The sequence below is a fragment of the Spodoptera frugiperda genome, chromosome 15 (assembly GCF_023101765.2).
Source record: "Spodoptera frugiperda isolate SF20-4 chromosome 15, AGI-APGP_CSIRO_Sfru_2.0, whole genome shotgun sequence".
Lineage (NCBI taxonomy): Eukaryota > Metazoa > Arthropoda > Insecta > Lepidoptera > Noctuidae > Spodoptera > Spodoptera frugiperda.
In genome coordinates this window covers 1,417,436-1,439,308 of record NC_064226.1, presented here as the reverse complement: position 1 = coordinate 1,439,308, position 21,873 = coordinate 1,417,436, and the positions used below count along the sequence as shown (strand labels likewise).

Genomic DNA, 21,873 nt, shown 5'->3' with positions numbered 1-21,873 from the left:
AAGTATGTAACGGGTATTGGTAGAATTTATAACTGTATATATTGCAACATTTTTTGAAAACGCCATTTTTTACGTTACGAAAATCACGAGAATTTGCGATTTGTTGTTAATTTTAACGAAATAATCGATTGTGTTGAATTCTTGATATTACTATTGCTGTAATTATAATTAGATGTGCAAAACATCCACGTAGATACTGACTCGGAAGATCAATACCAAGGTAAACAACTTTCCTTTGAATGAACGTTATTGAATTACCTTACGAATTTATTGTTTTTTGTGATGAACCATGTGTTTCTCTTGTTAATTGTATTGTTGTGAATTTAGAGGAAGATTCAGTTGCTTATGTTTACTTAGCACCTAAATCTGAATGCAATTTGTTCTCGATTAACGTTGTTGTACACCCAGCTCTGTTTTTAATTAGAGGGTAAACAAAACAGTTTGCGCTAACAATAATCGCCTAGTAGGTTAGATGCTCCGATAACCCGATAGCGAACTAGAGTACATTCTAGACTATATTAATTTATGCAATAAGTACTGATAATTAAAAGGTACCTTCCTTTTTGCAGTAATCAAAATGAGTGATTCTCCTGATCAGCCTGAGCCCCCAAAGGACGTAAGTACAATATTATGTTAACATTAATTATTCGTACCTATTAGAATTATGTATAAAATATAAACAAAACACCAATGATACACTGGTTGATATCTTTTTGCCTATTCATCAATCACAAGTATTGTATAGCTACAATACTGTATAATATCTGATGATAAAATGTTAAAGTGTACATTGTAAGTGCATTTTAAGAAGAAAATCTTTATCAATGTAGGAAGTTTGATAAGATTTAAAACAAATAAACACATACTGTTATCAAAGGTCTTTCTATTTAAACAAGTGGTAGTAGAAATAAAAGAAATCTGGGGCCATTTTGATGATACCTGAGAAATTGTATACTACAAAATTCTGTGTGGAACATATCGAGTCTCTGTATAGAATTTATGATGGATTAGTACGTAATTGTTATATGCAAATCTTGTGTTTGACAACACTCAATATTACAAAGGTATAATCAATAAAACACTGATGCAGAATGATTGATGAAGATGAATTCTTCAAAGAAATTAAGCTAAGCATTGCTACGATTCCCTTTTAGTGATTTATCTAGTATTTTATTTACAAGACTCTTAAAATCTTGGTGTTCCATTGTCTTTGCCTATTCCTACGGGAAACAGGGGGCCTGCTCCTGTTCTCGAATCCGAAGTTTCGTTTAATCTTCGGCCATAGGTTTTATTGATTTACTAATAGAATTACTTGATATAACGTCTTATTTTTAATTTATTAAATATATCAAAATATATTTATTTATCTTCACTTGCGAGGATTTTTCGTTCGTTCGTTAAATTAGAGTAGGCCCCTGGTATGAGGTTATGTATGTATGTACATATGGAATCTTGTTGCAGCCAAAGGAGTTGGAAAAATTAGAGGAAGCAAAATTAAAGGCGAAGTTTCCTAATGCCATGCTTGGAAGAGGACCAGGAGGCCACTCTGCATTCCTACAGAAGAGGCTAGCTAAAGGGGTCAGTATCCATAACACATCTCTTGTTCTATGAAACTGTAGTTTCAATAGCCTTAGCTAATGATGTAAAATTTAAATTTCAGCAAAAATTCTTCGACTCTGGAGATTACCAAATGGCTAAACAGAGGCCAGGCAACTTGGCTCAACCATTCAAGGCTCCTGCTGCCCCTGCTAAGCTGCCAACTGGTGATGCCATCCCCACTCCTGAAACCGTCCCGCTGCGCAAGACATCCATCATCCAGCCCAAGTTCCAGGCGCCCAGCCAGACTTCCTAGCCCACAGTGTCCGTTGTTGACATTAGGCCGTGTCACTAACTAATATTCCAGAAGGCCTGTACAATGTTCTCTTCTACAATCATTATAAACATGGCTTCACTAAGTTAATAGAATGCAAGTGACTGTTTGCACATTCCCAGTCGAAGCTCCTTATTATATGAGCATTATTATCAAATAAATATTTGCATGCATTGTTTTCCTAGTGAGGCCTAGAACAGATATATAAAGTGTATGAGATAAACATAATGATTGCATTACATCACATTTTAATCACATACATTTTATTTGTTTCTATCAATAATCTATTGTAGAAAGTCATTGTATTTTAGGGCACATTTTTATTTTGCAAGTAACGCGTCGCACTCGGCATCGCTTTTATTTTTATATAAATGTTCACTTACAATAATGTTGCATTAATTCATTTCTCATCACATAACATTTTTCTTAGCACCTTGATTGATAGTTAATTATCTACATTGTGATTCGTAATTAGTCTGTGTTGAAATTTAAACAAAACTTTTATAAGAACAGCTGTTATATTGATGTATAATAAAATTAATAAATTAGTTATAGTGTTGTGTGTTAAGGATGCGTGTGAATTATGTTCTAATGATATTGTCATATTCTTGTTCATCTCTAGCCATGTGCCAGTGGTTAAGTTAATGTCGTCACTTGCCAAACATGCCTGTAAACGGGTGTTGTTTGTGGTATTGTGGTACACTACTCATATGCTTCACGCTGCACTGATTCTAACATGACGCATACATATTTACCGAACTTTTTGACTTCTGCGAAAGTGACGATTGTATGATCTTGCCCAAAGTATTTGCAAGGTCTTATTAATTGTATCCAAAATAAAAAATGTTACAATATCTTTTATAAAATATTTATTTTAAATGATCCAGTGATAAGTAATAAAATATGGCTGACATGTAAAATAACATCAGATGCAGCAAAACTGGCTATGTTAAATTTTTTACGTAAAATTATTCCAGCTAATATTAGTACTAGTAGTTCAATGTTAGATTGGTTGAATCTTTGTTCTATAGTAATGGCCAGATATAGACACGTTCTTTTAGATATAAACATATGCTGTAGAATGTATTGTCATCACTTTTTAAAAACCAGTAATGTACATAATATGTGTCAGTTTTAACAAAAAATGTAATGCTTTAGAAATAGATGAATCATGTAATATCAATATATTCACATAATTATGTATCCAGTAATATTTCAATGTGATGGCAGTAGAGACTGTATATATGCCATAGTACTGAGTAAATAAGAGGGTAAAATACATGAATAAGGATTAAAATAAGACAATGGACTTGAGATCTGCTCTCTAGTGCGCTGAACACAAGATATGAGCATAGAAACCATTTGGGCAAGTGTTTTATTTTTATACATGTAGCTCATTTGCGCGATTTTTGTATGTGTTAAGTACATTTTAGGAGCCTAGACATAATATAGTTTGCTTTACCAGAAGGTAATGCTTTCACTGCTAAGCTCCTAGAATGCGCCTAAACCTCACGGTGTGATTGTCGTCGGCAGTCTCTTAGTTTCATGTTTTACTCACGTAATATTGATGTTCGTCTATAAAATAGATTGTAAAGCAGTCTGTATTGCGTGTCAATAGCCGGGACGTACAAACCACATGTATAACGTTCGCACGAGAGTGATAAGTGAATGGTATGGATTAAGGGAATGTTGAAAAGATAGCTACTATTAAATATAAAATAAATTCTTGGTAAAAAAAAGCGGACTTTTATTCAGACTGTGCGTGTTTTAGCTTATACCATGGCATCATAACATAACATATTCGAGTAAACAATGTTAACAAAATGAGATTAAAAGAATACAATAATAAATGGCACTTGTTAAACAAACAAAAAACTTAAATTATCAATCGAGGGTACACCTTCATAACACCACTTGACATCTCCTTTGGAATTCCTTTCACAGTGCGTTCAATCAGTCCTGTTAACATATTATGTCCCATCTTCATTTATCCAGCAGTGTTATATCTGACTACTCTCTGAAAAAGAAAAAATAACTTTGTATTACAATATTACTGTACATTCATATGTCTTATATCTTAAAGACAAAGATTTATTCAAGTTTTTTAATGGAATATAAATATACTATTATGTAAGCAGGTATTTACCTGGATTCCAATGCACATAGTCTGGGGTGGCTGCAGCCTGGTACTCCTGTACGAGGTCGTCGACGACTCCACGAGATTCATCAAACTCCTCCAAAGAGTCTTTGAACATCGGCTCCTTGCGGAACACCTCCAAGAAAGCCTCGCGCTTGCGTAGCTTGTCGAACTGTTGTAGACATCTGTCAAACAACTGGAAAAAGGAATAATGTTTAGGAATGGGCTTATGATCAGGTATTAAAATACATAATGTGTTATTTATTTATTTACAATATCTCGTGTGTATTGTATCATTAGTAGGATGGTACTTCTACAAGCAAGGATATCTGGTTTAATTTCGGAACAGGGCAAAAACTTGGATTTTCGATTTTCTAATTCGATTTCCAAATTCACGCTCGACTCGATAAATAATGAAAAGCCGAGTGTTATCATTGTCTAAAACTCTAAACAATAGAATAGAAACTTACAGATGATATGTTCGTGTGATTGGCAAGTAGGAGCCCTGAAACTTTGTGTGAGGCGTGCACGTAGGGCGACCGGCGCGACAGTGCAACTTGTATGGATGCAGGGCCCCACGGGATAAATGAGGCTAGTTTTCGTTCCCGAATGCGTTGCAGTGACTTGTGTACTTGTGATGGGTCAACTTCACCCTGAAATATGACATAAAAACAGATAGTTAAATGCTCTTTTCATATAAGTTCATTTACATAAAATCTGCTAAAGTTTATGTTTACCTGTATAATATTTAATATCGATATGTAGCAGTGTTGATTCGTTCTGTCTGGACTGAGTGAGACCATCATATTCTTTGGTTGAAGCAGCCTTTGCATTACGTCGAGTACGGTCGTTTTTCGAATTTTCGGCGCCTAGAGAACAAAAGCAAACATTAAAGTAACATTATCATAATAACCTACAGCCCATCGACTATATCTATGCATTTTAACTCGATTTTCGATCGTAATAATTTGATATTTTTGACTCACGGTATTGAGTTCATGGTCGGCCGTCAGCGGCGTGTACCCAGTCATAAGGAAGTGTAGCCTGGGCGTCGGAATCAACGGCGCCACCAGACTGATCAGATCGTTGTTCATGTATGATGGGTATCTGCGAAGTAAACACATTGTTAATTTTTGTATTATACATACTCGTATGTTTCGAAAAGAAATTTCTAATTCTCCGTACGAGAAGAGGCCTTAGGTGCAGCAGTGGCCACTTATAGGCTGTTGATGATAATGAATTCTCGTGTGACATACCTATTTAATTAACGTTTTACGGATTACTCACGTAACTGCGCTACTCATGAATATGAGCCCCTAGCGTAACTTGAAACTAGTCGAGTAACATCGTCAAACAATACGTACGCCGTAAAACATAAAACACGCTTAATGATTTAAAGACTTAAAATTACCATACAAGTCGTTTTCGTACGTCAAAACGTATTTACCTTAGTGTAGCGGTACTGGCACTCATGATAGTAGAGACGAGCGTGTTAATCTGTGCAAACGACGGGTTCTGTATGTGCAGGCGGTCGCTGGCGATGCGGTTCAGCGCTGTGTTATCCAGCACCATCACGCAGTCGGCGCTTTCTGTCAAGCGCTTCAGCGTCAGCAGGGAGTTGTATGGCTGGACTACTACATCACTGGGAAATAATAAAAAATTGGTGTTGGTTTTTAAGTAGCTCGTAATCGGTGCGTTTTGTAAATGTGGACGCACCTTGTGCCTCCTTAGTAGAATGATGGCTAGTGTGCCTGCGTAGAGTATGGCAATAGGTAACATATAGGTACTCTTTATTGTGTAATTATATGCTACTCTTTATTGTGAGTATCTCTTATGTGAATAGCTCATATCTCTATCAACCCCTTTAGCAATAGGTTTAGTTCTTCCTTATGTTATTAACAATGAAGAATACATGACTATTTCTTAACAATATAGTGAGACATAAAAACATTAACAACCGTGGCATTGCAATGTTCTTTAACGATAGCGTTGACCGCGCATCGCGTGACTGGATCCATTATTTCGTTGAAACTACGTAAAGTAGGATTTTTAACTCTTTCCCAATTAACTTTGACATTGCCAATGAATTAAATATAACAAAATATAGATTTTTGTCTGCTGATGTTCATCTTCCCTTGTTTCATAGATAAAAATTAGGAATGACCTGATTAATCGGATGAATTATAGTCAAATTCATTAAAGTCAATAATAATCTATAATGAATGAATGAATGGATTTGTGTTTAGTTTATGGTGTGGTGGCGGAGAGAAGAAGAACTGTGCTGGGAGAAAAGGACCAATTAGCCTAATAGTCCATGAAATTCTCAGGAAGAATGTTTGTCCACCACTTGTCTAGCTGGACTATTATGTTTTACTCCACAATACATTAATACAGTCATGTTGTGGTGTATATCTAACAATCAATAAAATACAATATTCTATAACATACCTGATTTCATCCAAGTTGGGGAATACACTGTACGTCTGCACCAGTTTCTTTGGGAACCTGTCGGACAAGTGCTCCAGGATGTAGGAACCCATGCCTGACCCAGTTCCACCAGCTATTGAGTGGCAGAGAACAAACCCCTGTAACAAATGGTTTATTAAACTTATAAATAACTGTATATTGCTAAATATAAAGAACTAGCTTCTGAATGGGCTTCACTTGTGTTCCCGTGGGATAAAAATAAACCTATGTGTTATTCCAGATCATAATCTACCCCTGTACTAAATTTCATCCCAATCCCTTCAGTTGTTTAGATGTGAAGGCGCAACAAACAAACATACAAACATTTTATTATTAGTAGGAGGATAATTGAGTTAAGAGTTAGACAATTAGATTAGTGTATCCTATTAGAAGCCAATCTAGTCTGTTTTGGTATTTTAATCTATATAATCTGTAATACATAACATTTTAAAACAATTTCACACTTCATAGGGGAAGAAAAAAGTATAATAATTTGAATATCTAAATGAGAAACATGATATAAGTAGAATGGAAATACCAGTGAGGATTATGAATGAAACTTCTTGTTGTCTTTACAATTATTCAATTAAGACTAGATTACAAAACAACATACCATTTCCTTTTTAGTACATTAAACATTTTAGAGTACATAGTGACTACAGACATACCTCTAAGTTATCACTGCCATCAGCTTCTCTGTTTATAATATCAAACACTTCTTCATTCAGCTTCTCACCCTGAGCATATCCTGATGCCCAGTTGTTACCAGCACCACCTCCATGTTTTGAAAGATACACATTCTCCGGATTATATAACTGAAATTAATTTATTATGTAGGATTTATACAATAATAGATAGATAACTAACAGTTAACATGGTATTCATAGTTGTATGTATAAAGCTCGAACAATTAATTAACTTTAGTGTTGAAATTAGAGGGAAAATAGTTAATTACTCCATTATACAGTCAATGTGGTAGATTTTATTGGTAAACATTGCGAAAAAGATACCATACCTTCGCATATGGCGAGTTCATGATCGTATGTATGACACGAGGCTCCAAATCCAATAAAACGGCGCGAGGAATGTAATGATCATCGTCGGCTTGATAAAAGAACACATCTTTTCTATCTGAACCTGCCGAAGCATATTCCTCCAGTATTCCCTCAGGAGAAATACCATGTTCTATACACAATTGTTTCCAAAACTCGAAACCAACTGTTAACAAATTAATTAATTGTTATTATGTACCCTTGAAACAAATTTAAAATAACCGATTAAAACATAATAGTCAGACGATGTTTTACTCACTTTGATTGCCACATTGGCCGAGTTGTAATGTTATCATTTCACTCGGCATTTTGAAATATTTTGTTTACAACTTTAAACAACAAATTAACCTTATTTAGGCCGTTTATTTTTCAAAACAATTTAATAAACAAATCCATGAGCCGCTGTCGCCCATTACCAAATCGCAAGTTTGTTGTCAATTTCACTCCGATTTGTCAAAACAGTTCGTAAACTGGAATGAAATTCTATTGGTTACAGTAGTCCTAATACAATTATTAACCAATGGAATAAGCTGAATACAATATTCCTAACAATGGATGACAGACTCAGGTTTTGGGTACGTTCATAACAAATTATCGTAGTTTAGAAAAGTATCAATCCTTTTCTTATTAGACTTTTCGTATTTAGTTTTATAATTCACGCATTTGCTTCTAGGTTTCACCGTGTTAGTTTTGAGTATAAATTATAATATTGAAAAAGTTAAATGAAAATGTATCTCAATGAACGTAACGTAACTTAAACTTCAGAAACAATGAGGAAACTACGAAATGTCAAATCAAACTTAAACTTCAAAGTTTCCAAAAAAGTTTTGTAACTTTAGATTTGTTTTTATTTTACTTCGTACGATACATGTATTAATTGAAATCAAGTGAATTAATAAAACAATAAGTGCCTTGATACATTTCAAAGTGAATTTCATTCATAATCTTCTTTTTAAATTTGTTCAAGGTATGAGCCGTGGTCATAGTTGATGGCCTTCGATTAACATATTTCTCAACTTTGTTATACACAACCTACGATGTCAGAAGTTTAATGAGATATTGTTGACTCGTCGTAGGCGTGACTTTCATAGCCACAAGGTTTTCAAATGCTTCTATTTGCTGATAATCTGAGAAAATCTTAAGTGTATTAAATATTGTAAACTTGTGGTATATGAAGACAAACTTCCTGTGTGCTTAATTAATTATATAATACAGACGTTACAAACGCTTATGAAAATAGCTCTAACTCCTTTTAAAGTGTTGTCAACTCAAGTGCTTTGTCAGTATTTTATTGGGTACTTAAAATTGTAATTGATTAGTGGTTTTGTTTCTGTGTACAGAGGTATTAGGTAATCAAGTGCTGTGTGTGACCCAAAATGCCGCGCAAATTGCTCAAGTTCCTCATAGTATTTGATAACACATCATTGTTATATTTTCCGGGGCAATTCTTGTCTGGGAAAGTTTTAATGGAACTACAAGATGACACACCTGTGTTAGGTAAGTGCCATTGTTATAATAATGAAGTGTGAACATAGTGTTTTATCACATATTTAATAATATCGCTTAATTTAAATAACAATAGTTGAAAGGCTAACATTGATGTAAGCAACATTTTATTGCAATGTTGAGTTATAGACATCATTTGATGGAGAAATATTCTTAAATACTGATACTGTACATGTATATAACTCGATATTGCAAAAATAAATTTGCTTACATCAATATTAACCATTAAATCGTCGATAATGTTAGGTCAGTTTAAGGTGAATGTTCCGGTTCGGGCTGTTCGTGGCCCGTTTACAGGCAATGGGAAAAAAATTGCTTTTTTCTTTCTGTCAAAAAAATCCTTTTGATTTAATTTGTTCCGGCATCCAAGACAGTAATTCATCCCCCTGAGACACATCAGACTTCATTGTTTAGGTCTCTGTAGATCCTGGCTTGCAGAAGCGATGATTGGGCAAGGCTTATCCCAATTAAAAATATACTAATACTGCTTGCAAAAAATAAGCTATAAAAATAATAAAGATATAAAAAGATACTAAAAATCATTCACACACTTAACTTAAAAACAAATAAAACCCAGTCATTCGTGAAAGTCAAACCAATTCTACTTGCATGTGTGCAATATGTATTTGTAGAAATTATTTGTACATCTACTTTCTAGTTTTCTTATTTACAAATCGACAGTCTGTGACAGCTCACTATTGGATTATGGGTCTCCTCTACATATCGACGGTTGAAAGACTAATTGATATAACTAAGTGACATTTTTTTTCACATATGATGGATGGAATGGATGATGGAAAAAAAACTGCTGATTCCCGATATCACACATAATACCAAATATAACTCATAATCACAAAAAAATGCTGCATAGATCAATTATCCTTTCAACCATCTTTATGGATATGGACTCACAGTATTTATAAATTGTAACTAAAAAATATATTTTTAGGTCTCCACTTCCATGTGATTGGTGAGGGAGTGGTGCGAGTTGGGTCGGGCCGACATGAGAGACTGTTTGATAAAGAGAATTACATAGACTTCAGGATGAGACTGCTTGGAGAACCAGGTATGGATTCACTTCAGTTCTTCATAGACAATATTTGGTCAGTAATTTATGCTCGGCAGGTTGGAGAGCCCAATTTTCTTTTCACTAAAGTTTGTTGTGTGTACAAAATCATGCTGCTGTGTTATGTAGAATTATAAATATTTGCATTTCCTTTTCCTGTCCTTCTCTATTTAATGTGCATTGATCTAGTTAAAATCATTTGTATTAACATTTAAAAACATTAAGCTCTTATAAATATATGTATTTTTATTAATTAATTAAAAGTGCAGCTACAACTATGCATAATTCATAGTAGAAGCAGATTTCTTTAAACAGGCTTGTTGTGCTAACTGATTTTGATGGTCAGCCGAACCCAGGTCTAAAATGCTGGGGCTGAATCATTTAAATTAAATAAGGGGGCTATTTCCCCACCATTGCCGTGTCGTGGATTCAATGGATTCACGTTCTTTACTTAGTACTTCAACAGCAATGTTGAAGTACTAAGCATGTTTACCTGGGGTCCTATATTATTATAAAATATTCCAAGAGTGCACTTGTTAATTTTCACTTAGTCATCACATAATTGGAGTTATGGTAATGAGACAATGACCAGTAATAATAGTTTATTACAATCAAACTTTTTTTTAATGTTGCTCCACACTACGATGTTTTCCTATGTCGTGGATGCGTTTACAAATATATGCGATGCGTTTACATATACACATGACACCCAGACCCGGAACAACAATTTGAAGATCACACAAAGTGTTGTTCCGTGCGGGAATCGAAACCACGACACGTTGCACGGCAGGTAGTTGCCTAGCCACCGCGCCAACCGTGCAGTCCTATCATAAATACATAGTAATTTTTAAAGGAGTAAACAATATAAGATCCTGACTTTCCTATTCCCCAGGTCACAGCACATCAGTCCTATCACCTGGTATACACAGCTTCCCATTCAAGCTAGGCCTGCCAATGGGTCTGCCCTCCACGTTCCTCGGCACTCACGGCTGGGTCCAATACTACTGCAAGGCAGCACTCAGGGAGCCCAACGGTCTCACTCACAAGAACCAACAAGTCTTCATTGTGATGAACCCTATTGACCTCAATTTGGAACCACCAGTTTTGTCTGTGAGTCATTTCAAATATTTTATAGCTTTGTTTTAAAAAAACAACCCCCTATTACATGGGACTTATAACACAATGGTGAAAAGTGGATACATTGTATAGCGACATTAAATGTCATAATGTGCAACTCTGCCTATCGCTTCGGGGATAAAAGGCGTGACGTTGCGTTTTAAAGAAAAGGTTAAAGTTTCTTCTCTCCAAAAATTATAGAACATAAGTACTTCGTCACCTTCACATCAATATTTGGTAAAAGGGATCCAGATTCACGGCATTTTATATGCTTGTTACATGTTATGGAAATAAATGTTAATTGTTATATAGTATGAAAAGGGAACATAGAATCCCTGACATTCAATAACTGCGTAGTAGAACTACTATTGTCACAGTGAGTGAGCACAGTGAGGCGTAGCAAACACTCCTACATTACATAATGCAATGCGTAACATAACATGAGACATGAATGCCTTAGCTGTTAAGGTTACAAGTTACTCTACTATAAAGAAATGGAATCTTCTTCAGTTTAACCAAATAAGAAGGAAGTGTCAGACTTTTTGTCGACATGCTAACTGATGTTTAATTGTTTAACGTTAACGTTTTTAAAGTTACCAAAGGTAATGCTATTATGTAATTTGGTATCGTATTGACTAGGTATACAAATACTTGTACCAAACTCCAGAGTAAAAATTGAACACTCAGCAGCCAATTTCCCAACCACTTTTTTATCATTTTTTTTATGGTATAAGCCGGTCAACGACTAGACAGAACACCTTATGGTAAGCATTCGCCGCCGCCCATGAACACCCGAAACACCAGAGAGGTGTGAAGTGCGTTGCCGGCCTTTTGGGAGTCAGAAATTTAAGGGTTGTTGGAGAATTGGGGATTGGGAAGGTGAGTAAATGGGCAAACGTTGTTTCACGTAATTTTTCTATGATGCCATGGTATCACTCCAGTCGAGCCAGCCCTTTCGTGACAAAGCATGGCTCTCCTACACCTAAATTTGCATGGTTATAGGTGTATATTAATGTAAAATTGACATGGTTGCAGCAACAGTTCGAGTGCAGCGTGGAACACAGACTGGGTGTCGGGTGTGTGGGCGGGGGCACGGTGTCCTGCGCCGTGTCATTGGACCGCGGGGCCTACGTGCCCGGCGAGAGCATCATGCTCACTGCCACACTCGTGAACAATTCCAGGACCACTATCAAAGCTACCAGGGCTGCTCTCACTGAGGTATGTGCCTTCTTATGATCTTGTGTAATTTGTATAGCTACGAGTAAATGTTGTATTTTTTCAACCTATTTTTTTTAATGAGGATGTTGTGCACATCACGCTTTTTTTTTATTTTACGACGGAGCACAGTGTTTTAGAAACCCCGATTTTGTCTCATGCCCTTTTTATTGTTAAAATCGTTAGTATATATCATTCTAAGCATCACAGCGAAAATCCGGCATCGATACGACTTTTAGTTTTGCCAAATCTATCTCCCTATATCGGGGTCCGAAAAATCACAAAAATGTAAATATAAAATAAATTATACAATTATTTAAAAAAATAAAATTAAGGTAAGTTGGCACTCAAAACAAGAAACATTCTGTCCATTTTTGGAATATGTAATGTTAATAGATTATGAAATAATCATTGTTTTTTGGTATTTCTTTTGTATTTTTTATTTCAAGTTTAACGCCATATTAGATTGAGATATTTATATAGTATACTCTTCATACGTTAATCTATCAACATAAAAAAAATCACAATCTAATTCCGCGTTATTCAAAAGTTATTGGATTTTTTTTATTTTGGTTAGGGTTGTCACCTCCGAATATCCGGATTTATATTTCTTTTTATCGGCGGTTAATACGCATGTCAGTAAAAGTATTATGGTTCTTCGCTTACATTCGGAACAACAAAATTTTCGTCATCTTCATAGTATGGAGTATTGTCTACACTGACATTCACAGGTTACAACATTTATTACAACATGTATTATTACATTACTACAACATTTTGAAGGCAGTGCAAGATATAACCAGTCGTCTCCGAGAAAAACGTACATAAACATACATAAAAAAAAATCGCAATGAATTGAGAACCTCCTCCTTTTTTGAAGTCGGTTAAAAACACAGCCATCCTCTGACAAAAAAAACCCAAAAATACGATTAGTACTATAATGTTTATTAAAGTACCTGTTTATTGTTGTCATGCTTTTTTAGGTTTTATAGACCGTGCCTGTATTTGTTCGTTTTTTAAACTTAAAAATACTGGCACATAACATTTTGTTTCTTTTTATTGGGTTACTATGTTGATATGGCGTCAATAAATTAAAAGCAAATCAATTAATAGAAGGCAAATGTTATGCGGAACTATAAATAATATTTTTATTTGTGATTTAGTTTTGTGACAACCCTAAGTCTAAAAAATCCGGATATTATCAGGATATAACAAAAACTCTTAATAACTTTTGAATAACGCGGAATTAGATTGTGATTTTTTTTATGTTGATAGATTAACGTATGAAGAGTATATTATATAAATATCTCAATCTAATATGGCGTTAAACTTGAAATAAAAAATACAAAAGAAATACTGAAAAACAATGATTATTTCATAATCTATTAACATTACATATTCCAAAAATGGACAGAATGTTTCTTGTTTTGAGTGCCAACTTAACTTTATTTTTATTTTTTTAATAATTGTATAGTTTATTTTATATTTACATTTTTGAGATTTTTCGGACCCGGGAATAGGGAGACTTTCGAATCTTTTTTTGGCAAAACTAAAAGTCGTATCGATGCCGGATTTTCGCTGTGATGCTTAGAATGATATATACTAACGATTTTAACAATAAAAAGGGCATGAGATAAAATCGGGGTTTCTAAAACACTGTGCGGAGTAGGAAGAGATTCCAAATGTTATTATCTTATGTATATTTATAGTTTATAGTAATATATAAGGCTGAAGCGTTTGTATGTTTGCACGCGCTAATCTCTGAGACTACTGGTCCGAATTCAATAATTCTTTATGTGTAGGATAGTTCATTCATCAAGAAAGTCTATTTGCTAAAAAAACATCACGATAGGACCAGTAGGAGCCGAGCAGAGCGAGTGAAAGCGCGAAGATGCGGAAGCTATCTAACAGTATGTTGTGTCTCATGGAATCGTAAACTGGGAATTTCAATATGAAAACGTCCTACAATACTTTTGCCTGTGATGACTAACGGCGCATTCCAATAAACTACGGATCGTTAAATTTGCTTACGAGCCGTAGAATTTTGACACATTTTGTATGGAGCTTATGTCAAAATTCTACGGCTCGTAAGCAAATTTAACGATCCGTAGTTTATTGGAATGCGCCGTAACCACGCTACAACAAAACAATTTATTAGAATAATCATAATCCAATATCTACCCAATCTCTGTCAATGAGGAACAAGTTTATTGCAGTGAGTCAGTGAGTAACTACAGACCTTTTTATTTTTATTAGCTATTTTCCTGCTAGGTAAGTTCTTAAAACCAACATTCTTAAGACATAATAAGGTACACATTCCAGTAATACCTACTAGGAATTCAGTGTTTTGATGCAACTTCACGCCTTTTATCCCCGAAGGGGTAGGCAGAGGTGCACATTACGGCCCGTAGTGCCGCTAACAATGTAGGTACACCCACTTTTCACCATTTGTGTTGTAAGTCCCATGTAATAGGGGGTGAGCCTATTGCCATATACTGGGCACAATTCCAGACTCCGTGCTACTACTGAGATATTTTGAAAAAAGCCCAGTAATACTTTGCCCGACCCGGGAATCGAACCCGAGACCCCTTGCGGTAGTCGCACTAGCGATCACTCGACCAACGAGGCAGTCATGAGTTCATAAGATTTCCAGTAATACCTACTAGGAATTCAATGTTTTGACTAAGGCTAATAAAAAACCTAGTTTATGCAAAGCATTCTAATATTGGCGAGACGACCGGCCTTTCACGTTTTTATAACGAACGAAGCTAAACAGAGAACATGATACATCGATATTTCCTTTGTTCGTTTTTTTTTACTGTAATGTTTTGCGCTGAAACGGGTTCATGTAATCGTAATATAGAGTTATGGAGTTTACTCGTCTGCTGTTCGAAGTCACGATCACGACCTACCGGTCAAAGGCCTTGTGTAGTGCGGATCATGTTAATTTTTTTATAGTTTTAAAGTGCAGAGTATGTAATAAGCAGTTTAATAGTTACAATCGTTTTTGTAAAAGCACATACTTATGTACTTTGTAAATGTTATGCTGTACCTAATAGCAATAAGCGAATAGGTATTAGGTATAAAATACAGGTGATTAATATATTATTATGAACCTAAGTTAATACTTCACACGTATCGCAGGCAAGTCTTGTTTGCCATGATTAGGTACTCGTTAATCGTAAAACAGTTGTTGAATTATTGCTAATATTTCAATAATAATCCTTTTTTATTTATGTCTCGATATGTTCTCTATAGATATACAATAACAGTATTAGGTACACCTCCTCGACACTTCTGGTGACCGAGTTATAAATCTTTAAGGCAGCTTCAGATTTATGACAACCCTAACCTCCATTGGGAAGAGGCTTTTGTTCAGTTAGTAGATGAACTGCAGCTTGCGGTTTTTCAGAACCATCATAGCCATTCAAACCTTCAAGAAAGGAGAGTAAACCGTTTTAAAATGCGCTGGTGTCCATGAGCAGCGCTGTACGCTTACTCGCGTCCTCTCATGTGATCAGTCTGCTCGTTTGCCCCATTTGTCATAAAAATTGTACCTAATGATAAAACCAGTAAATAAACCTATAAACACGTTGACAGACGATCCAGTACTCAGCTCACGGCAAAGTAGCCGCGAAGGAGGTGCGTGAGCTAGCGTCACTGTCGCACGGTAAGACCCGCGCCGGCGACAGCGACGTGTGGCGCCACGAGCTCCTGTACGTACCGCCGCTGCCTCCCACCAACCTGCGCGGATGCCATCTCATCTCTGTGCAGTATGATGTCTTCGTAAGTATCTACGGTGAAGTTGTCATTCGTCCAAGTCTATTAAAATATAGGTATACGTCGGCACGTGAAAAAAAATCAAATTAGACTAGTAGAATGCATTTATGTCAGCTTGGAGTTGTCATGCTCACTCAAAAGTCTCATTGGCGGTGGCACGGGCATTGGATCGCTCGATTCCCTGCAACATGGTTGAGTTGGGCGGTGCTGGTGTACGTGTCATGTTCGTGAACGGGCGCTGTCAACTGGGACTGGTCAGCTCCGGACTGCATTAATTTTTACTGTCCTCTAGGTTATTTTCTTTTTCTATCGCTTTGACTGTATATTGGTTTTACATTGTTCTCACATAGTTGAAGTAATCGAAACAATGTAACCAAGAATTGTATTGTAAATCTGATTGAAAAAGAGTAACCTATGGAGTTTCTTGCTCGTTCTTCTCCATAGGAATCTACACTTTGGAACGAGCAAATAGCTTCACTAGAGGACTGACCGACAGACAGACGTTATTAATATTATTATATTTGCTTTGACGTTCAAAAGTGCCTTCCTGGTCTATTTGAAATAAATGATTTTGACTTTGACTTTGACGTGGCAATGGGCCACATCGCCCAAAGTACTGACTGTCAATGGGCCAAGTAGAACTTACGTCAGGTAGACCAACGATGATATCAGAGATGCCCGGAAGTGATGATGGTACTCGTCTAGACATCTAACCTTCGATTTGTGAGAGTGCATTATTCGTGACTTAATAAGCCAAAGCAAGAATGCCAGAGTGACGGGCTTTACCACTGAATTCTCTGCTTCCAAATAAAAGTTAATGCCACATTAAAATTCCAGTTCATAATCGAGCCGAAGAGTTTGGAGAAGGAAGTAAAGCTGCAGCTCCCGATCCTGATAGGTACGTATCCGTTCCGCGAGGAATCAGACGAGCCGCAGCCTCCCACGCACTACCCCAGCACGCTGCCCATCTTCCGCGCCTGGCTACACGACAAGCCAGCACACTGACATACAAACAGACAGACAAATATTGACACGCAGTACTGACAGTTACTTTTGTAGCGTTAACCCTTTCGTACTTTAATCATAAGCTTTACGTTTCAACTATCGAAATGTTAACAATCACATCTAAAGGTAAGCGTCCACAGACCCGCATCGTACGCAACGCACGCATTCCGTATGACGTCATCGGTACTCATCGCATGTTGGCATTGCCGATGATGCGGTCCGTACGATGCGGATCAGTGAACGCAGTTGTATGTGTTTTTATACAAGACAAATTAAAATCCGTTGCGTACGATGCGTGCGATGCGGACGTGTGGACGGTTACTATTAAGAAGACTTGTTTGAATTTGTACGCGTATTACAATACGTTTAAGACATGTCGTCGTATGCGAAAGGGTTAATTCGCTAATTTTGAATTTGTATAGCAATGTTCAACATTGTAGCTATTGCAATTTGGACATATTGTACTCCCCATACAAGTTTATAAACATTGTATGTCGAGTCAGAATGAATCTATGAAACATGTTTTATAACTAAAGTTATAAATCTAAATCGAAATCTCTTACGAATCTCAAGTACTGATGCAAATGATCAAAACAAAATAATCGTTTAAAAAATAATTAATATTACAAAATTGTTGCAAAATCATAATAATATATTAAAAGCTATATTATATCGATGGCTCATTCGTAAACGAAATAGCCGAACGCGAAGCGAATACGATTATACGACTATAGGAAGTACATACATTACATAAATCTATAGATACTAAAATCTGGGGCTTGGTAAGAATCTGCTGTATCTACTTTGTTTTCGTTTCGTTCTCCATATAAATCTACAGTAAACAAATATTAAGAAATCCTAGTATGTAGATATTTTGTTATTATAATAATAATTCATAGAGACGAAACAAAAACGACGTGTTAAGTTCAATCAAGCCCTTGGATGTGGTCAAAATTTGTGACCAATCTGAAGTGCAGCTATAGAATAGAATAGCTGTTTTATAAATAAAAAATGTTGTTACATGGAATTAATACCTATTTTATTAGATGATAATAATAATTATGAAAATTTTATTACTACTGATAGTACTTATACAAAATTATACACTGCCGTAATTGTAAGATTTATAAAATTTATTAATATTTGGTTTAACAGTCTGTTAAAGACATTATTTGTTGTAAAAAGTGTTGTTTTATGAAATTATAATTGACTCTAATGTAATAATGTATAGTGCCATTTAATGTGTTTAACTTCAATTTAATAATGTCTTATTTGTGGCTATATCTCATTATCTGTCGATGCATTTTGGTTTCTTGAGACAGAATTTCGTTTAGTTAAAAATCTATCTGAAGTAAACTTATATTTTTTTATGAAAATGGCCAATAAGACGAATAAATTAAGAAGTATTAATTCCTAATTATCATGTACACGTTTGATAACGAATGTATTACATACTAATGGAAATGTATATAACTAACCTGTGATATACCGATCCGTCCATTTATTGTAGTGATGTACCAATTTTTACTATTATAAATATTTACTTATTACTATATTTTTTGTTTTATTCTTATTACACATTTAAACATGGCAGGGGCCGAAACAGGTCAGTAAAGTCAGTAAAAGTCAGTATTTTTGGACCTGGTCAGTAAAAGTCAGTATTTTTGAAAATCGGTCAGTATTGTCAGTATTTTTCGATTTGCCCAGTGATGACTGATGATATCTGAGGGCTGCTTTGCACTTTGCATGCTCTATATACACTGGGCACAAAATTTTTTGTTCCAAGTGTATGTGGATGATCGACGTATTGCAGCTGACTTAAAAAAAAAATACTTACTAATATTTTTTTTTTAAATCAGTATTTCTTTGTTCTAATTTTGTGTAATTTTTTAACTCATGCATGTTTGTTACAGCTTCATACTGGTGATTTGTTAATGTGTGTACCTTGCCTGTGTGTGTGCTTTAATTTATCACTAACAAAATAATAGACTCTATCTCTATACATATCAAAACAAGTAATTATGGGTAAGTGCAAATTTAATGAAGACTGGCTTAAAAAAGAAGATAAAAATGGACATATTGTGTGTGAGTGGGGAAAAAAAGAGGACAGTGATACAGGTTTTTTTTGTTTTGTGTGTCTTAAAAAGTTTTCGATTGCTTGGGGCTTTGAAGCTATCGAACAACACGCATCAACACAAAAACACAAGGAACAGTGTAAAGTAAAGTTGACAGCATCTCAATTGCATATGACAAGTTTGCGACCCAATGAAAAACCCATCGAAGAACAACCAAGTACTTCTAAACCTGAAAATAGCCAAAGAAGTTGTGTACAATTATATAGTGTCAAAGATGGGGCCACAAGAGCAGAAATTTTGTGGGCTATGAAAATGGTGGTCTCTGATTTTCCAATAGAGCCCTCATGCGATTCTATAAAGGAACTATTTTCAGCTATGTTTCCAAATTCACTACCATCAGATTTTTCTATGTCTACTACCAAAGCAAGATATTTAATTTGTGATGCTATAGCTCCATATTTTAGGCAAGAAATGATGAAGGACTACAAAGACTCCTATTTTTCGCTATGTTTCGATGAAACCTGCAATGCAGCATCAAAAAAGGAGCTTCAGGTGGCCATAAAATATTGGTCTCCGATTAAAGAAATGATAATAACGACACATTTAGAACTTTCTTCATTGGTAAAGCTACCGCCGAGGATATTTATTCTAAGCTGAATGAAGCAATGGACAACGCTCAACTATCCCGCAAAAGGCTTCTGATGCTAGGCTGTGACGGGCCCAATGTGAATAAAGCGGTTACAAGATTGATGAACGATTCTTTAATTCTGTTGGGCAGACGGAAATTAGCTGATATAGGAACATGTAACATTCACACTGTACACAATGCCTTTCTTAAGGCTTTGATGGAGTTTGGTGAAAGCGTATCTGACTTTATATTTCAAATTCACAACTTTTTCGATGGTTGGCCTGCTCGCTGGGAAGAATATGAAATTATTCAAGACAAGTTAAATTTGCCAAACCATCGCTTCATTAAGCACGTTTCTTCACGTTGGCTCACTATGGGGCCTGCTGCTGAACGCGTTTTAGAGCAATGGCCTGCAATAATTGAGTATTTCACTAAACATCTACCTAAAAACAGACTAATACATCCCAAAACTTTAAAAACATCTATAACTTCATCAATCAAAAGCTAGCAAAAGCAGAAATAATGTTTGTAGTGTCCAGTGTAAAGATGTTCGTGAAAGTCACTGGTTTCTTCCAGCGTGAAGAGCCATTGGTTCACATGATTCATGAAGAATTAAAGAAACTCGTGAGAACCATTTTTAATCGGTTTTGTGTAAAAAGCGCGCCTACGTCAGTTGAAGGTCTAAATGAAAAATATTACGTTCCTCTTCAAGATATCGTGCTAGAAGATTCAATCAGAGAATTATTGGAGACCGCTCAAGAACGTGATAGAGTAACATTTTTACACAAAGTAAAAAATCATTACGTCGCCGCTTGCAAACATCTGCTAACAAAAACGTCAATGGATTATTCTTTAATAAAATACTTGGCAATATTGAACCCTAAAAAACAAAATTCAGAAACGTGTCATAAAGACTTTTTAAATATTGCAAACACTTTGCCGGTTGCGTTTGAAGAAACGGCACTAACAAACGAATGTCTTTTGTTGATGCAACATCAAAAAGGAAATCAAGAAGAACAAAGGATTGAAACTTACTGGGGCAATATTTTTAAAAGGACCTTTGATAACGGAGAAAGAATGTTCCCCAACCTGGAACACATTGTAAAGGCCGCATTAGCACTGTCGCATGGCAATGCAGATGTGGAAAGGGGCTTTTCATGTTCGGGTAAAATTTTAACACCAGAAAGGGCTAACATGTGTCAGAGGACCCTTGATGCGCATTTGACAGTTAAATCGGCACTAAAAAACATGTACGAAAACAAGATTCATTTAGTCCCTTTAACACCTGAATTGATGAAATTAGCCAGAACGGCATATATAAGATATAAAACATATTGTGAAGAGCAGAAGCAAAAAGAAGAAATAAAGAAGCTCGAAAAGAAAAGAAATGAGGAACTTGATAGAGAAAAAAAAGAACTTAAGAGAAAGTACGAAGAAACTAAGACGATTATTGAAGAAGGTGAGACAACGCTAAAAAAAATAAGAGAAGAAGAAAAAATTAAGAGGGAGACAATTGACAGGTAGATATAGCACGCTTTGTGATTGTTTCTAATTGGTTTGTTTGTGTTTATTTCTATGCACGATTTCGCAATGTAATTAATTATTATTTCCAGATTAATTAAAAATGCAAATGCCATGTTGAAGGGCGGAATCAAAGAAAAAGACATGGTTTCCGTAAATATGGCAAAATCTCTGCTAGAAACTGTAGTAAAGGAGAGAAAAGAAGAAGAACAACAAATACAAGAGGAAGAAAAAATACAAAAAATCGTAGATAAGAAGAAAAAAACACTTATAACAAACTTCTTTAAGAAAACTTAATTTTAAATGTTATGTTTATTTTAATGGAACTTCTCTGTACTTTTTTTCTTTCTCATTTGATTTTAGTGTTCACTATATGTATAATTTTGCACGAATGCGCATGACTCACTTGTAATACAATAACAATTACTAACAATAA

The 21,873-nt window shown here is 35.4% G+C and overlaps 4 protein-coding genes across 7 annotated transcripts; 3 read left to right on the top strand and 1 right to left on the bottom strand.

The window, feature by feature from the left end:
* The first annotated feature begins 40 nt into the window (after positions 1-40).
* Positions 41-3,609, top strand: LOC118276001 (cAMP-regulated phosphoprotein 19). Its single transcript, XM_035594130.2, has 4 exons — positions 41-220; positions 570-616; positions 1,462-1,578; positions 1,661-3,609. The coding sequence occupies exons 2-4, from the start codon at positions 578-580 to the stop codon at positions 1,850-1,852; spliced, it is 348 nt and encodes a 115-aa protein (XP_035450023.1). The 5' UTR covers positions 41-220; positions 570-577; the 3' UTR covers positions 1,853-3,609.
* Positions 2,734-7,966, bottom strand: LOC118275941 (tubulin gamma-2 chain). Its single transcript, XM_035594094.2, has 10 exons — positions 7,785-7,966; positions 7,489-7,691; positions 7,142-7,288; positions 6,456-6,592; positions 5,455-5,649; positions 4,994-5,114; positions 4,745-4,876; positions 4,478-4,660; positions 4,017-4,203; positions 2,734-3,887 (listed from the first exon to the last, which is right to left on the bottom strand). Exons 1-10 carry the CDS (start codon positions 7,831-7,833, stop codon positions 3,871-3,873), a joined length of 1,371 nt encoding a protein of 456 aa, XP_035449987.1. The 5' UTR covers positions 7,834-7,966; the 3' UTR covers positions 2,734-3,870.
* A 342-nt stretch (positions 7,967-8,308) lies between these two features.
* Positions 8,309-17,339, top strand: LOC118275985 (arrestin domain-containing protein 4). Of its 4 annotated transcripts, none has more exons than XM_035594111.2 (7): positions 8,309-8,492; positions 8,866-9,022; positions 9,981-10,097; positions 10,990-11,207; positions 12,249-12,431; positions 16,029-16,214; positions 17,046-17,339. In XM_035594111.2, the coding sequence occupies exons 2-7, from the start codon at positions 8,902-8,904 to the stop codon at positions 17,211-17,213; spliced, it is 993 nt and encodes a 330-aa protein (XP_035450004.1). In that variant the 5' UTR covers positions 8,309-8,492; positions 8,866-8,901; the 3' UTR covers positions 17,214-17,339. The 4 variants fall into 4 exon arrangements, with proteins under 4 accessions (XP_035450004.1, XP_035450016.1, XP_050554493.1 ...); XM_035594123.2 differs by lacking the exon at positions 8,309-8,492 and adding an exon at positions 8,493-8,623; XM_050698536.1 differs by lacking the exon at positions 8,309-8,492 and adding an exon at positions 8,576-8,692.
* A 3,521-nt stretch (positions 17,340-20,860) lies between these two features.
* On the top strand, positions 20,861-21,784 carry LOC126911443 (UPF0430 protein CG31712-like). Its single transcript, XM_050698546.1, has 2 exons — positions 20,861-21,436; positions 21,530-21,784. The coding sequence occupies exons 1-2, from the start codon at positions 20,904-20,906 to the stop codon at positions 21,732-21,734; spliced, it is 738 nt and encodes a 245-aa protein (XP_050554503.1). The 5' UTR covers positions 20,861-20,903; the 3' UTR covers positions 21,735-21,784.
* The last annotated feature ends 89 nt before the right edge of the window (positions 21,785-21,873 follow it).

Coding starts and splice junctions, on each gene's coding strand:
- LOC126911443 (XM_050698546.1), top strand. CDS start 20,904: ATGCAACATCAAAAAGGAAATCAAGAAGAACAAAGGATTGAAACTTAC. Junction 21,437..21,529: donor AAGAGGGAGACAATTGACAG/GTAGATATAGCA, acceptor TATTATTTCCAG/ATTAATTAAAAATGCAAATG.
- LOC118275985 (XM_035594111.2), top strand. CDS start 8,902: ATGCCGCGCAAATTGCTCAAGTTCCTCATAGTATTTGATAACACATCA. Junction 9,023..9,980: donor AGATGACACACCTGTGTTAG/GTAAGTGCCATT, acceptor ATATATTTTTAG/GTCTCCACTTCCATGTGATT. Junction 10,098..10,989: donor GAGACTGCTTGGAGAACCAG/GTATGGATTCAC, acceptor CCTATTCCCCAG/GTCACAGCACATCAGTCCTA.
- LOC118275941 (XM_035594094.2), bottom strand. CDS start 7,833: ATGCCGAGTGAAATGATAACATTACAACTCGGCCAATGTGGCAATCAA. Junction 7,692..7,784: donor CGGCCAATGTGGCAATCAAA/GTGAGTAAAACA, acceptor ATTTGTTAACAG/TTGGTTTCGAGTTTTGGAAA. Junction 4,204..4,477: donor ATCACACGAACATATCATCT/GTAAGTTTCTAT, acceptor TCCTTTTTCCAG/TTGTTTGACAGATGTCTACA.
- LOC118276001 (XM_035594130.2), top strand. CDS start 578: ATGAGTGATTCTCCTGATCAGCCTGAGCCCCCAAAGGAC. Junction 617..1,461: donor AGCCTGAGCCCCCAAAGGAC/GTAAGTACAATA, acceptor ATCTTGTTGCAG/CCAAAGGAGTTGGAAAAATT. Junction 1,579..1,660: donor AGAAGAGGCTAGCTAAAGGG/GTCAGTATCCAT, acceptor TTTAAATTTCAG/CAAAAATTCTTCGACTCTGG.